At 61.5% G+C, this 16,155-nt stretch overlaps 1 protein-coding gene across 1 annotated transcript in view; it reads right to left on the bottom strand.

Annotated features, from left to right (window-relative positions):
- Positions 1–16,155, bottom strand: part of Adamtsl2 (ADAMTS like 2) — a 33,089-nt gene that overhangs the window by 16,462 nt on the left and 472 nt on the right. The window contains exons 2-9 of the mRNA XM_026395477.2: positions 14,708–14,798; positions 14,059–14,186; positions 13,196–13,271; positions 11,956–12,058; positions 11,141–11,286; positions 10,910–11,033; positions 8,638–8,718; positions 6,214–6,389 (exon numbers count right to left, since the gene is read on the bottom strand). Of these exons, the coding sequence (XP_026251262.1) occupies positions 6,214–6,389; positions 8,638–8,718; positions 10,910–11,033; positions 11,141–11,286; positions 11,956–12,058; positions 13,196–13,271; positions 14,059–14,186; positions 14,708–14,797 (924 nt within the window). The 5' untranslated portion in view covers position 14,798. The remainder of the gene's footprint in view (positions 1–6,213; positions 6,390–8,637; positions 8,719–10,909; positions 11,034–11,140; positions 11,287–11,955; positions 12,059–13,195; positions 13,272–14,058; positions 14,187–14,707; positions 14,799–16,155) is intronic.

Here is a 16,155-nt window from a genome sequence, read left to right as displayed (position 1 = left end):
ATTGAGGAGCAGCATCACCTGGCCACCAGGGCCACAGGCCTGCCCGAGGTGGGGGGGCACGGAGCACGGAGGCAGCTGTACCTGGTGAGAGGACCCCCAAGGAGAAGACGCGCTGTGGGCAACGTCTTGAGGTTTTGGGAGTTGGCTGGGGCAGCCGAATCCCACCCTCTAGGGCCATGCACGCGTGGACACCACGAGGGAGCCCTCACCTTCTGCAGCTGCAGGGCAGAGAAGGTGGAGGAGGCCAGAGAACCAGAGGCCGCCTTCTCACCCTGCCTTCCACTACACCTAGGGCAGGGGCAGGCCAGGAGAGGACCGCAGGACGTGGGTGTGCGAGCTGACCCAAGGGCCTGAAAACATGGACTTCCTTGAATCTTCTGGCCCAGAGAAGCCCGTTCCACCCTGTGAAATCTGGTGCTCCCTCTGAGTGACGACCCCATCCTTGGGCCCCCAGGAACTGGCCCAGCCTCACTTCTCCTGACCACCAGACCACAGCTGAGGTCAATCCCCATCCACACTCCTAGGGAAGTCCAGGAGAAGGGATGTCACTCACAGACTCTCAAAGCCAGCACAGGAGCTGGGGCGCACTCATACCAGAGGGGGTGCCCGCTGGCACCCATGAGGGAGAAGGGTGGACATGCTACCTCGTGGCCCCCACAGTGAAGAGCAAGTGCCCCCAGCTGTGGCAGATCAGGGAAGAACGGCCCAGAGGCTGGTCAACACCAGGTGACCAGCTTCTGCTGCAAGGCCTGAGGACATTCTATTCATAGGAGTGAAAAGAAACAGTGGAAAATGATTCCAGCGTCCCTTGGAGGGACAGTGCGGTGTCTCCTGTGTCTCCCAGGCCAGGAAGATGCTGGTGGCAGAAGATGCTCTTACATCCCCAGCAGCCATGGAGTGACCGGATCCTGAAATGGTCCAGGCAGTTGGTGGGGACCTGGTCCACAGAGACCTTTGGGCATGGCTAACAGGAAAAAGGGCCCCTTAGAGAAAGACCAGGGGACAGAAAAGGCCCAGTTCAATCTGTCCACCAAGGAACTCAGGTGTGTGTGTGGGGGGGGCACTGCCCCAAGGAGTGCCAGGCTCCTGTCCTGCTCCCTGAGCCAGTTCTCAGCCAGAATCTCCGAGTGGGTGCACAGCCCGGCCCCAGGAGGAACCTAAAGGGTGTGCGGGGATGACCCCGCTTCCTCCCCAGAGGTCGAAGCCATTTACCAGGTTGACTTCCCTGCAGAGGTGGGTCCACATGCTAGAACCACGGTCCAAGTTGCCATCACCAACTAGGGACACCAACTAGGGACTCAGAGCCCATCATTCCTGGACCGTGCAAGCTCGTGGTGGTAACAACTGGAGTGTGGCTCAGGCTCCCCTGTCCCCAGTGGGTCACCATTGGTGGGACCTCCCACTGGGTCCCTGACTCGTGGGGTGAGAGCCATGGTGCAGAAGGTAGCACAAGACTCTGTCCAACCCCGTCCAAGACAGCGCCACGGCCTGCAGGAAGCCACAGGGCAGTGCCAGCCTCAGGACCCAAGGGTGCAGGGCTGGGAGCCCGTCCACCTGTGCAGAGTCCTGTGGTTTGCTCCTACAGAAGGAGACAGCCTGTCTGTCACCAGAACACAGGAAGAATCCTGGGAAGGGGCTCTTCCTCATCCAGGACCGTCAGTCCAGCCCACCCACTGGCGACATAGCTGCCAGCTCGCTGGACACAGTGGCCCGAGCCTGTCATCCAAGTCACCTAGGAGGCTGTCGCAGCAGCCCTGCGGCTTGGCGACCAGCACGGTGTCTTTTCTAGAGCAGATGAACGTGGGTTGAGCCCACCTGGCCGTTGACCAGCAGGTAGGCTCTTCTCATCCCATGGGGGAGAGGGCCAGAAGCAGTTTCCATCCCCATGAGGGGACAGCAGCATATGTGCACAGCTGTGACCGGGCCTACCTTGACTCCCCGCTCCTGCTCTTGAAGACAGTTCAAAGGGAAGGGACCACTCCCCAGAACACACATTGGCCCTCTGTATCGGTGCCATCATGTTTTTCAGACCAGAGGAGAAACAGGAGCCGCTGGAGGCCCTGGTGAAGCCCACATCCTCCAGGGGCCACAGGCTCAGCCCTGGGAAGACTCGGCGCCCTCAGCCCCATGGGCAGGAACTTCAGGTCCAGTGGGGTAGGACACACCAGGACATCCCCTTGGGAGCGGAAGGAAAGCCATAGCGGCACACACCTCCACCACGGGGAAGAATCCTGGGGAGGGTCTCTTCCTCAGTCCAGCCCACCCACTGGCAACATAGCGGCCAGCTCGCCGGGCACAGTGGCACGAGCCTGTCATCCAAGTCACCTAGGAGGCTGAGGCTGGAGGATTGTGGGTTTCAGGCCAGCCTCAGCCACTGAGAGAGGCCCTAAGCAACTTAGTGAGACCCTGTCTCAAAAGAAAAAAGAAAAAGGTCCGGGGATGTGGTTCAGTGGTAAAGCATCCCTGGGTTCAATCCCCAGTACTGAGGGAGAGGGAGAGGAGGAGAGAGGGAGAAAGGGGGGGAAGGAGAGAGGGAGGGAGAGGGAGGGAGAGAGGGAGGGAGAGAGGAGGAGGGGGGGACGGAGAGAAAGAAGGAGAGAGGGAGAGGGAGGGAGAAAGGGAGAGAAGGAGAGAGCACTGAGTGGCGTGCTGAGTACAGAGGGCTCTGAGGCAGGTCCAGGCCGTGACGCACACAGTTGGCCACTTGGGCCACAGGAACTGGCAGACCCCAGGGGAACAGAGGTGTGTGGGGAAGCATGTCATGTGGCGGTTCTGGCAAGCCCAGGGGAACATCACAGCATAGACCCTGGGGTTCAGGAGCCAGCCATGCCATCTTTTCATTTAAACACCCGCCATCCTTGGGCCCGGACCCCTGTGGCCACAGGATGGGGACAGCCAGGCAGCCAGAGAAGAAAGTCAGGTCGCGAGCTCTCTCAACTCCATAGTCCTTATGGGACAGCTGTGCCACAGCCGATCCAGGCTGCACCGGCAGTGTCCCAGACAGCCACCACCCAAGACTCCTGCACCAGCACAACTCTGAGCTCTCAGGGGCTGCAGGAGGTACCCTGGCTACCGAGTGGGGGGCAGGAAGTGCCTGAACTTGGTGTGGAGAAGCCAGCGCAGTGTGAGGATCCGATTCACTGAACTCTCCCTCAGGGGTGTGGGAAACCCTCCTGGCAGGACCACTTGGCCACCGAGGGGCATAGGCTGACCAGGAGCATGGCCTGTGAGCAGGAAGGCCAGCATCATGGGCCAGGTGGAGAGCTTGGCTGGCTGGTCAGCAGCCTGGAGGGAAAAGGCCAGGGGACTTCCTGGTGCACTCCTGGACCCGGCTGTCCTGGGGTGCGGGTCCTCATCTGTACATTAGTGCTCAGCACACGGGGACACCGCTGACGTGTAAGAGCTGCTGAGCAGCCGCGGACGAGTAGAATGGCTTTCTTGGTTACACAGGGTGGAAATCACGCATGGCCAAGGGTGTGCATGGCCAGGGGTACTCAGCCACTTCCCCTGGCAGAGCACACCCTGCTGGCACCAGCACAGAGCTGGCCACTCCGCTGCTGGGGGGCAAGCTGGCTGCCCTCACAGGGCTCCCCCGGGGCTCACAGAGGTTTTGACACGAGATAGGTTGACGTAGACACTGACATGGGCAGGGGATCTGCTCCATGGCAAAGCCAGGGCCACAAAGGAGGCACAGTGACAGGCCCCTTGCCACGGCTACATCTGTGACATGGCACATGGTCCCAGTAGGTGGACTCCATGGCTGATGACACAGGAGGCAGAAGCAGCAGGGCTGGCACTCGCAGCGGCCACTTGCCTGGGGCTTTGCACTCCCCAGCCCTGCAGGACCTGGGGTGCCGAGACCCTCATGGGAGTGGGGCCACCAAAACACTCAGCCTGTCTCCTTAAACTGTAAGTTATGGTTGCCACCTGGTCTCTGTGGGCACCTTGTCTCCCAAAGAAAGAAATGGCCATCCTGGCAGAGTAACTGACCCCAGCTGTGGGGAGCAGAGAAGGACACCACATGACCCTGGGCCTGCTGACCCATCCTCCTGGGCCTCTCCTGGTATCCTGTTGCCCGATTTTTTTTTTTTTTTTTTTTTATCCAGGGACACTTTCCCACTGAGCCACATCCCCAGCCCTTTTTATTTTTTATTTAGAAACAGGGTCTCTCTGAGTGGCTCAGGACCTCGCTGAGTTGCCGAGGCTGATCTCGAACTTGCAATCCTCCTGCCTCAGCTTCCCAGGAGTCTGGGATTACCAGGGTGCACACTGTGCCTGGCCTGCTGCCCAGTGTTGATGGGGTCTGGACGAGGGCAGCGGCCTTGGAATTGAGAACGCCATGGAGACCAGAATCACCTCACCAGGAAAGTCATTAAAATTAGCAGAGGTGCCAGTCATGTGCGGGGGGATTTGAAGCAGGTAGGGAAGAGGGAAGCCAGGGGCATGGGTTGTGGCCCCCGGGACAGCCACAGTTCATCCCACTGGAGCTGGAGAGGACAGCTCCCTGCAGAGGGAGCACAGGAGCAGAGAGCCCAGCAGGGTCTGTGGGCCGCAGTGGCTGCCTGGTGCGCCCCGCTCTCACCCTCAGGGGCCTCCTGCAGGGGCCGTACACGTTGAGCCCCACCCCAGGCTCAGCCAGAGGGAGCTCTCTTCCCAAGGCCAACCCCTCCCTAGGAACAACTGCACCCAGCAACTCCACAAAGGCCATGCTCAAGTTCACGCTGACCTGGAGGGATGGGCTGAGAGCCGCTTGTGCCTGGGCAGCAGCCCACAGCTCCAGTCCTGAGCCAGTCCTCCCCCCAGCACTGCTTCCAAGACCCTCCCCAGCCACCTGCATGGGACCTCCAGCCTTGAGCTATTTCTGGGGACCCTAGCCCCTGGCACTGTTCCTCCAGCCGGGGGCCAGTCTATCTCAGGAAGGCTCCAGGAAAGGCCAGGCGAGCACAGGCACAGAAATATACCAGCCCGTGAGATTCTGGGCCACGTAGGGCATCTCCTCAGCCTGAAGGCAGTGTGGGGGGCACCCTGATTAGAGATGCCTCCAGGGGACACTGGCTCCAACTCCAGGCAGGGCTGCTTGAACCCCAGGGGTGCTGCTATGAGTCCACCACTGGGCAAGTTGCCAGCCTCCCTATGCCCAGTTTCTGCACCTACAACATGAGGCCATGAAAACTGGCCATGGCGGGGGATGAAAAGCCAGACCCAGTGGGTGGGTGGCTTTCAGTCCTGCAGCACTCCCAAATGCTTGCTGGCCTTAATAGCCCCAGAACCTCCTGTCCCTGGCATCTCCAGATGCCAGCCATGGAAAACTGTGACAAGCAGCACGCACAGGCCAAACTCCCCTGCCCGCTGCTGGGACCCTGAGCCAGCCCCCAAAGTCCTGAGCATCCAGTGGAGGCAGGGTCAGGTGAGGGCCAGGGCTACAAGAACTGCTCTGGTCCCCCAGCCTTGGGAACTTGGCACAAACACCACAGTGACAATGGGGCAGCATGGAACTAGACAGGGGCATAAAGCCCTCAACTGTGCAATGGGCATGGACCAAGCCTTAGCTCCCTGGGAGGCTCCTGATGACCAGAAAATGGATCAGCACAGCATTGCCCATAGTGCCAGCCGGCAAGGAAGGCGTAGCCATGCTGAATGATGGGTGGGGGGATGGGTGGGGGATGGTGGAGGAGGGATGGATGGATGGGAGATGGGTGGGGAGATGGGTGGGTGGGTGAGGGATGGATGGATGGAGAGACGGATAGAGAATGGACGGGGGATGGATGGATGCTGTTTAGATGGGTGGATGGATGGATGGGTAGATGAATAGATGTGTGAAGAGTTGGTAGGTGGATGAGTGAATAGATGGATAGATGAGTGGATGGATAGGTGGATGAATGGATGGACGGATGGATAGGTGAGTGGATGGGTGTACAGATGGATGTATAGGAGATTGAGTGAGAGCAAGTGATTGAGGGGCAAGTGCGTGGGTAAATGAGTTGATGAGTTGACGGGAGGCTGAGTGAATGAATGAGGAAGGAAACAGGGTGGGGGGCTAGTGAGCAAGGATCTCAGTGATTGAAGGAAAGAGCCCCAATCCAAGCATCCGCCATGCACCATGAGTGTGCACGTGGCAAGACCATGGGGACCACTGGCCCACAGGCCCTTGCCAGTGACTCTGAGGAGCAGCCCCACAATCCCTGTGGTCTCCACCTCCTGGGGTACACGCACCATGACATTCAGACCCTGGTTGGTGGGCCCCTGAGCCACAATGTACTCGATGCCGGTCTCATAGACGTCCATGGGCCGCCGGTACTTGACCACGGTGCCTGCGATGTTGAAGTTCTTGGGGCTGTCCACTTTGTAGTTGCCGTTAAAGAAGTAGAAGCCAGCTTCATCCGCAAGAGCTGAAAGGCAAAGCCACCAGGTCACGTGGGCCAACAGATGGGCAAGAGGGAGGAATGAGGGGCAGGGAGCTGGCACCACTTCCTCAGGGAGTCACAGCCAGCCCCCCAGCCCTTCCCTAAATGCCACAGAGACAGGAAGCTTCATGTCACCTGGAGGATCAGACAGACACTGTGGCCAGCACATGCCCCTGGCCAGTCAGTGCTGAAGAGGTGCATACGCACTTTCCTATCAGCCTAAATAAACATCACAGACTTGTCGGGACGGCTAGAATCGCCAGCCAGGGACACCCTGGGCCAGTTCTCCCAACTGCCATTGAGGAGCTGAGGGGCTTCAGCTTCTATCCTGGTGGTAAGAAGGGGACATCAGTGCCTTATCCAGTGCCCAAAGCAGTGACACTACAGCCCTGACCTAGCTGGTGCAGACACGGTCTACCAGGCCCTTCCTGGGGACCACACCAGGCGGACCAGCTGTGCCCTCTCCAGGGACCAATTCTGTCCCTCTGACCATCCAACCAGCCTGTCCACCCAGGCTGGGCTGAGGCCTGCTGGGGTCCAACCAGGCCACAGGGCAGCCTGGGCCCGTTCTGTCACCCTCTCCCTGAGGTGGGTGTGGGTGGACACTCCCGGGGCCTGATTGGAGCCAGCTGGAAGCTCAGGGCAGAGGAATGTGCTGGAACCCCCCAGCAGCCTGTCTCCCTGTGCTCCAAGGCCAAGGGACTGCCTGCTTGGAGCTGGTCCTCTCTGGGCTTGGAGGGCGAGCTGAGGCCCTCAGATCCTCCAGGAACAGGGACAGGAGGGAGGAGGCAGACTCAGCACTCAGGGACACTCTGTCTTCCAAAGGGTGTCCTTAAAGCCAGTTCCAGGAACCGGCCTGCCAGAGGAGAACAGCTTCCAACGTCGCTGATGCAATCTGAACAGAGGAGCCGGGGCAATTAATTTATTATCAGACAGACGCAACAAGCAGGACGTGTCTGCATGAAAAGCACCCTTAACGTAACAACGTCAGAAAACAACGCAAAGTCCACGTTCTGCCAAGGCCTGGCTGTCTCGGCTCAGCTCCGAGGTTCAGCTTCCAGGTACGCGCCCAGGGTTCAGCTGGGGCTCGCGTCCAAAGCCTATTTCCTGACAGTGAGGACCTTCCTTCCTGCGGCTCCCCAGCTCTCCAAGGCTGCCCTTGGCGTCTCCGCGATTCTGTTTCAAGAATGAGACTCTGCAGCCAGCTCAGAGAACACGGCCTGTCCTGGCCTCGCCGCTCCCCATCCAGCAAGCGACAGAGCAACCAGCCTGGCAAGGGGCCCAGCTCCTAGGCTCTGTCCAGAGCAGCCCCCAGGGTGGTGACACCTGGGGCCAGCAGCTGCAGACCTGCAGTGACTGGATGCTCCTTCCAGGGGGTGCACAGAGCGCCCACCCAGGGCATCTGGGCAGGGGCAGCAGGGACAAGGCTGGGTCCCAAGCTGAGGACTTTCAGCAAAGCCCCTCCCCTTTCCAGCATCCCCCAAGTCCTGGCTCTCACTGTGAGGCAGGAGGAAGGGAGGCAGCGGGCGGGAGCACCGGTCAGGAGCAGGCTGGGCCTGTGCTGGGGAGCAGCTCCCAACACAGCCTGGGCCCAGGGCAGGGCAGCTCACAGGTCTCAGCACCTGCCTGCCTTGGCAGTGACAGGGAATCCACTCAGCCTACTGCCTGGGGGTGTGGACATGACACATGGCCAGATGGAGCTTCTGGCCTCACAGAGAGCCCATCCAAAATGTGTCACCAAGGTAGGGCCTCACCACCTGGCCACTCTGCAAACAGCTCCAACACACCTCAAGGCAGCAGCCTCCCCTCCAAGCCCCTGCTTCCCACTGGGGACGGTGGGGCGGAGCGACACGAGGCCCCAGCCTGGCTCAATCCCACCTCTGATTCTCTGTCACTCAGGACCCTGGACTGGCTACCTTCCTCGTCTCAGCCCTACCTGACCTGTCACCTCCTGAGACTCACTCCTGGCACCCTCCAGGGACCCCACCTCCAGCACCCCCAGCTTTGGCTGGGTCAGCCTCTCTAGTGACAGGGAATCCACCACCCAAGGCCACCACCCTGTCCCTGTCCAGCAGCTCTGAGAACAAAGACCTTCTGCACAGGAGGAGAGGCTGGCTTCCCCAGGATCCCCCATGGCCACTGCCACCCTGGCTCTGGGGCCACACTGCTGTCCATCCCCCTCCCAAAGGAAGGTTCCTCACCCCTAGACACTGCCCACCACCCGGCAGCTCACCCAGCACGTCGGCCGACTTCTTCCGCTCCACAATCTGGATGTCCCGGGCGCCAGCAGGGATGTGCGTCACCAGAGAGTAACCTGGAGGCAGATGGAAGTCAGTAAGCCACCGTCACCTCTCCTGAGGAAGGCTACCTTGGTGGAAGCTGCCGGCAGGTGAGGGGAGCGGTCTAGGGGCTGGTCCATTCCCCTGGTCCCCTGAAATGCCCTGTGCTGTCCCCGAGGCTGAGCCTCCTATCAGCCCCTGACCTGGCCAGCCTGTTCCCACCAAGCTCACTGGGGCCAGCTCCAGCCCCGCTGGGGGAGGGACTCTGTGTCCCTCAGGGACCTTAACACACTGGAGCCCGTGGGCTTCAGTCTCACGGCCAGGCATCACCCAAGCGGCCGGGATGATCACTGGGCCCTCAGGCCTCGGTCCCCTCGTCTGCACACAGGCTCAGCACCATGCTCTCCAGGATGGCACATCATCACTGTTATCCCATCTCATCAGAGCGCCACCCTGATGGCAAGGCCACGAGGACCCTGAGGGCCCAGCCTTCCCAGCCCCGGGCCTCTCAGTCCGTCTGAGGGCACCTCAGCCCGCTCAGTCTCTTACCCACGTCCCTGGGAAGGAGGGGAAGCCATAGAGTCCTGCAAACCACCCAGGGCTTGAGGGGCTGGGGGCTGGGGGCACACCCTGTGAGGACAGGGGACTGAACAACCCTTGAACAGGGAAGTCTGCCACAGGGGCCAGGGGCCCAGGGAGGCAGGGCCTGCTGGGGTTGGCACTCCCGTCCTGGGTTCCCTGTGGGCAGCAGCAGAGTCCACGTGCCTCTGTCACCCAGAGTCTCTCACCCAGGCGAGCTGCTCCTGCAGGCCAGGCTGGGCTTGCCCACCCTCCCAGACCCCACCCCACCCCACAGGTCCCTGAAGGCTCTGGCCTGAGCACTTGGGGGTCCAGGGAGTGAGGGCTCAGTCAGAGCCAGCCCAGCTCTGTGACTAAGGGACTATAGCCAGGTCATGCCGCCCCCTTGGCTCGTCTTGGCAGTTTCGAGCAGCAATTCTGCCTGCCGAGGAGCGATGTCACGAGGCATGGAAGAGTTAACGCGGGCCAGACCTGATTCAGTGCCCTGCCAGCCTGGGGCACCCCAGAATTAGCTGGGACTGTTCCTACTCCTTCCTGGTGGGGGACTCCCCTGGGTATGCCTCCTGTCTGTGGCTGCAGCCCCATGACCCCAGCCCGTCCTGGGTGCCCTGAAGCAGATGCACTGTGTGACCGCAGGCCCCTCCTCCAGGCCCCGGGTCCAGCCCAAGGCCATGCAAGCAGGTTGGTGAGAGGAGGGGAGGGACAGGCACCCTCCAACGGCTATACACGGCCCCTCCCACAGCAAGGCCGCCAAGGCAAGGGCCTCTGCCCATCACGCCTGGCAAGCGCTCAACATGCATAATTCACACCCCGGTCTGGCTGCGCTGCCCAACCACCCCTCCTTTCCCCAGCCCTGTCCAGCATGCCCTGCCCTAGCTGCATGTCCAAGTCCCACCCTCTCCAGCACTCTTCCCCGGGACCTTCTGGAAGCCACACTAACTCCATAATTACCCCTTGTGCAGGGGTGGACCCTCCTCCACCACCTGGACCCCTCAGTGGCCCGACAGGGTTGATTCTAGCCCAGACTCACTGGAGGACCCTGGGCAGGTAATGCCCACTCTGGGCCTCAGTTTCCCCACCTGCCTAGTGGGCTTCAAGCTCCCCAACTAGGAGGCTGTGCTAAACCAGCTCAATGGCACATGGATTTCAGTGGACACCTGACACAGTGATAGAAGTGACCTCTGACCAAGAGTAGAAAGGCCTGTCACACACACAGACCCCCAGCCAGACCAGAGTTGGATATAAACATGCCTTGGAAGAGGTTCAGGCACTCCCAGGGGCCAGGGGCTCTGGACTGGAGTCCATTCACAGGTGAGGGGAGCCCCTGAGAGGTGGGCCCCAGGAGCTGGCATGCTCAGGGTCAACTCTCACAGCAGCTCTGGGGCTGGGGCCCGTGCCTCAGTTTCTCTCTTTTACGTGTGGCAGCAACACTTCCCTGCAGGCTGCTTTGTAGCTCAGATATAGTCCCCATGCCAACTGCCTTCTGGCACACAATAGGTGCTGGTCAGAGGGGTCTCAGTGAGGGGCCAGCCCCTGCACCTGGTGGACACTCAGGTGGCCCGAGAGGAAAGAACTCGAAAGAACTTGTCTGAAGGTGCCCAGCAGGGAGGTTGTGCCCGGCACCTGGCACCCCAGCATGGCACTCACCAAGGTGGGCGTTGCCCTTGCGGTAGTTGCCTGTCACGTGAGTGCAGCTGCTCCCGTCACCCTGGCAGACGCCACACTTATCCAGCGTGTGGGTGGAGAAGAGCACCCCGTCACAGCCGATGGGCTGCAAGAAGCAAGGGAGATGGCCATGGGAGGGCGCCGTGGCGGGGCCGGGCCGCCGCTGCCCTGGATGGCGTGAGAGCAGCGTACTTTGCTACAATGTTTAACAACCTCACATTTTCCAGACACGCAAACCCCTCGCAGGTCGGTGAGCTTGCAGGACGTGCCATCCCGGGCGGGGACCATGAGCTGCCTCTGGCCGTCCACAGTGGTGCAGTGCAGGTCGCACGGCTTGCTGGAGATGTGGACGTAGTCATCTGGGGGACGAGGGAGGGGGTCTCGGTGGGGAGGGGGTGCTGGACTCCAGGGTCTTCCCCCCTTCCTCCTGCTGAGACAGCACCCTCCCCGCCAAGGTCTGGAGGGCAGAACGGGTCTGCCCAGGGTCTCAGTGGCAGAAATGGACCACGATGCAGATTATCCAGCCCAATCCAGGCTTCCTGGTTCTGGCTTCTGCCTCCTGTTAGTGGGGGCCACGCCGGAGACCCCGGCCCAGCGCTTTCCCCAGGAGCAGGACAGGCTAACTCATTTACATTGTTGCCTGGACAACCTGCCCCCAGCCCCAGAGAGAGAAAGAGGGGGAGATGGCCACTACACCCACAGGCCCTGTGGGACCTGGGACTGTAGCCAGTCCCTGCTTGGGATTGTCTGGGCTGGTTCCTGTCCAAGCCAGGAGCCAGTGAGCGGGAAGTGTGCTGACCCTGAAGCCAGGCTGCAGGAAACTCAGCCCCAGGAACTGTCCCGGGTAAGGCCACGGGTCGGGACAGGAGACCTCCAGGCCTTGGGGCAGGAGACCTGGACTGTGCTCAGGCTCCACAGCTGCCACCACAACCTCCGGACCCCTGTTCCAGGCCTCACCCCCACCATCAGATAGTCCCGGGACTACAAGGCCACCCCCCCACCTGGTAGGTCCGCAGGGCTGTAAGTACCAGGGTACAGGGGCTTCCACTGGTATGCCCGCCCGTCGAACACTCGGGAGTTGAAGGAGACGCACTGCTCCTCTCGGAAGCTCCTCCCGTCTGGTGGACACTCCTGGGAAGGGAGAGGTGGGGGCTCCAGGAGGGACTTGGCCCCAGGGGGCACCTTAGTCCAGTCTGAGCAGGAAGAGGCTGCGGCGGGACTCCCCTAAGGGCCACAGCCCATAGCAATCTCTCATGCCCTCGCGGGGGCTCCCTCTCTCCCACCACCATAGGGAGGTGGTCCTCCTCACCTGGCCTCCACCTAACCACAGTGGAGGGGATGGGCGCCATGCCCTGACCACACTGCCCTCCCCTGCTCTCCTTCCTCAGGCAGACACAGGTGCAGGTGTCCCCAAGGCACCTACAACATCCTAGCACCATTGCTGGCCATGCATGGGAACCAAATCAGGAGAGGGGACTTGACTCCACAGAGGAGGACCCAAGGCAGAGGGAGACCCTATCCAAGGGGCCGGCTTAGTTATGCTGGGGCTGGACTGTGCTGAGGTGTCTCCATCGGGAGCTTGCAAATGGCAGCACCGTCCCAGGAGGAATGTGGACCCAGAGAAGGCCATCCCAGAGGTACTGGAGCACACATGGGAACCCCCAGCCGCTCTGCCTGCCTGGCCCAGGCCTGCCCAGCAGCCCGAAGGAGCCAGCTCCAGGACCCCAGGTCCCAGCTGCCCTTGGGCCTGCAGGCATTCGTGTTCAGACTGACTTTGGCCCCACTGAGAGAAGACTGGCTGCCCAGAGGCAGCGCTCCTGCTCCACCACCCTGGTTCCCAGCACAAGGCTAAGGAAGAGGCAGAGGCTGGGGGCACCTGGGAGCAGAAGAGAGCTCGAGGGGCACAGGAGCTGGATGAGCCCCAAAGAGCAGCCCAGTAGGACTATCTTACAGGCGGGGACGTGGAAGCCATGTGCAGTCCGCCCAGGAGCACCTGGCCCACGATTGCAGGCAGTGCCCCCAGCCCTCGGGCCCCACTGGAAGTCATGGGAGCCTCAGCAAGTCCAGCCGTCCCACACGTGCCCAGAGGACAGTGGGCATGACACAGTAGTCTGACCCCCAAGGGAGCTCAGTCTGAGCCTGGACGTCAACTCCACCCTGGTTCTTCCTGAAGGGCAGGCCCAGGAGGCACGCCAGGGGGCCGGGGCAACAAGACCTAGGGTGCCAAGTGGGACCTGCCTGAAAGCAGGCGAAGGCGGGCGGCCTCACCTGCACTCTGCAGAGCTGGTGTCGCCTGGATGTGCCCGTGCAGGTCTTGTTGCCAGCACCTGGGACAGACTTCCTCCTGGCAGGAAGGCGGGGTGCGGGGTGTTGAGCCAGAGCCAGAGCAGGAGCTGCAGGCCCAACACCCCTTCAGGGAGGGCCACCGCCCTGAAGAGCCCCGGTGCCCAGCTCTCCCTGCTGGGGTCGGGGCTCCTCCCTCCCACTCGACTCCCGCTCCACCCCAGGCCTGGCAAGGACAATGATCGATTGGTTCCTAGAGCCCCAGCACAGCACAGGATTATACTACACAGAATCTATAAGGGCACTGCACTCGCCACGCACTTGGTGCCGTGCTGATGCAGAAAACACAGGGTCTCCTCGTATGTACTCAGAAGCATGAGGGAGCTCCAGCAAGTTCCCCATGCTACAGACTTTTGAGAAAACTCAGAGAAAGTGACGTGACTTGCCCAAGGTCACACAGCCAGAGAGAAAGTAGCAGAGGAAAAACTCAAATCCAAGTCTGCCTGATAGTGAGGGCTTATGGTCCTGCACTTGCTCCTGCCTGTTCCACTCAGCTGGGACCCTCAGAAGAGAGGAGGGTCTCGCCCCTCAATGGCAAGCCTTAGAAACCTCCCCCTCTCCCGTGAGAGGCACCCTGGGACCCAAGAGCATGGTGAGCTCTAATACAACTTTGGGACCCAGCAGAAGCTGTGTCCCTGGCAGCAGCCAGTGGGAGACCGACCCTGACTTCCTCAAACGTGAGATCCCCCAGTATAGGAGCCACCAGGCCCAGCTGCCCACCCCGGTACCTCGCCCACCAGCTGCCCCCCCATGCACCACCCCCCTCCACAGCCGCGCCAAGCTCACACCTCTGCTGCAGGCAGTGCCGCTCCTGGGACATCACCCCACCCCCGCAGCTGCGGGAGCACGCCGTCCACTTGGTCCACTCCCCCCACCAGTAAGTGGTGGCATCGGCACCCCCCTCCAGGCTGTTGTCCTGGGTGAGAGGCCCCACAGACGGTCAGCGAGGGGCTCAAGTGCCCAGCAGGACAGGCCTGACTCTGGGCCTGAGGGATCCTGCTGGCCACACAGTGCCAGGCTCGGGTCTGCAAGGTGTTCTGGAGTGACTCCCTAGTGCCAGGCCATGTCCTGTCTTAAGATCTGAACATCTGGGGGCTTGGAGGGCTCCAGGGGCCTCACTCAACCAGCCGCACTTGCTTCTGCACAGCCTGCCCATGCATCTGCAGGACACGTGCCCCCCAGCACACGCCTTGGTCCAGGGCATTGCTGGAGGGGAGGCACCTGGCCACCCTCGGCTGCACCCTGACACACGGTGGCCAGAGCCTCAGCTGGGGGGCTGATCTGACTGGCTCTGTGGATGGGTTTCTCAGGCCCCAGGGGCTCTGGGACCCAGGCAGATACCCCACGCCTGTCACAGAGCCCCTCCAAAGCCATCCGTTTGGAAGTGACCATAGCACCTGAGGTTCGGGTGGGGCCTGATAATGACAGCCTACTCACCGAGGCTTCAGTGGACGCTGCACCCCCAGCCACAACTGCCAGGGCCAGCAGGCACCAGGCCCAGTACGAATGCCACTGTCCACCGTCCATCCTAGGAAGCAAGGCACTGCTTTGGAGAAAAGCCCTTCAGGGTTGCCCAGTGCCCCAAGCTGCCAGCCTGCCTGGGATTGGGTGGTAGTGGCCGCCTGGCAGGCCACACAAGGAAAGGCCAAGCCATCCATCTGGGCTCAGCAAGAAGGAATTCTGTGAGCCATTAGAGGCCTGCCCGGGCTTGGGGACAGAGGGGTGATGTGCATGCCAGGCCCAGGCCACCTGTGAGCTGAGGGCACCCAGGAAGCGGCCATGCTGGGCTCTGAACACTGGTGCTCCCTGGAGAATGGCTGTCAGGAAACCAGGGATGGTGCAGGCAGCTGGAGGCCAGGGCAGGGGGAGGGGCCCCGGGCTCCGCCTTGGCCAGAGGGAGTTGCAGAGGGCAAGGAGGTGGCCGGGGACGTGGCCCAGCCCTTTCTTCCCTGCCTCCCCTTGCCCTGTCCATGTGGCCTCAGGGAGGCCACAGCCTCACCACCCTGGCTCATTCTCAGGAAGAGGCATCCAGCGGCAGCTGGCACTCGGCACACAGCCCGGCTATCTGTGTCCCTCCAGCCTGAGATGGAATCAGGGAGAGGCCTGGAGGAAGTGCAGATTGAGCCATTGTGCCAGTGGCCAGGACCAAGCAGCCTACTCTCCCCACAAGTCACACCTCTGGCCCAGAACACCTGCAAGGGGTCAAATCCAATCAAATCGAGGGGAGCTCTCCCAGCCCCTGAGCTCTATCCCCACCCCACCTTATCCCCAACAGGCACCCTGCCCTAAAGAGAAGAGCAGGGACTAATGGCCTCTGCCCAGGGTTTGTCTGAGGTGAGTGTCTCTTGCCAGTGAGTCCAAGAAGGGGACTCAGGAACCACTAAGCCCAGAGTCCAGAGGGAGAAACCAACTGGTCCAAAACCACACAGCAAGGCAAGCGATCGGCTCCAGCCTCTGAGCAAATGTAAGACTCGTCCCACGTCCAGCAAATTCCAGGGGGAGAGGGTATGCGAATCACCCCCACCCAGAAGCTAGCTCCAGAGTGGCCCCTTACCCTTACCCCCGCAGCTCCAACTCCTCTTCCCTGGCAGGTCCAGCACCTGCAGGTGTCCTGACCTAGCCGACACACCCTCCACCCGAAGCCTGCGGCATGCATCCTGGAGTCAGGACCCAGAGCCCCAAGGCCCCAAGCTACCAGCGCAGCCACCAACCCAGCCCCACTGACCTCCCCTCCCCCGCGATCTCCAGCTGTGCCCCAGCCCTGCACCAGCTCGGTGCCCAGAGCTGTCCTGGTGGCTCACTGGTGCCCCAGCCCTGCCAGCCGCTAAAGACAGGTGCCGAGCAGGCCTCACGCTTGGTTTTCATTAAGGCTCCCAGACGCCGCT

Source organism: Urocitellus parryii, chromosome 4 (genome assembly GCF_045843805.1).
Source record: "Urocitellus parryii isolate mUroPar1 chromosome 4, mUroPar1.hap1, whole genome shotgun sequence".
NCBI classification, from domain to species: Eukaryota; Metazoa; Chordata; class Mammalia; order Rodentia; family Sciuridae; genus Urocitellus; species Urocitellus parryii.
The sequence above is the reverse complement of the archived record's forward strand: the minus strand, read 5'-3'. Positions and strand labels throughout refer to the sequence as shown.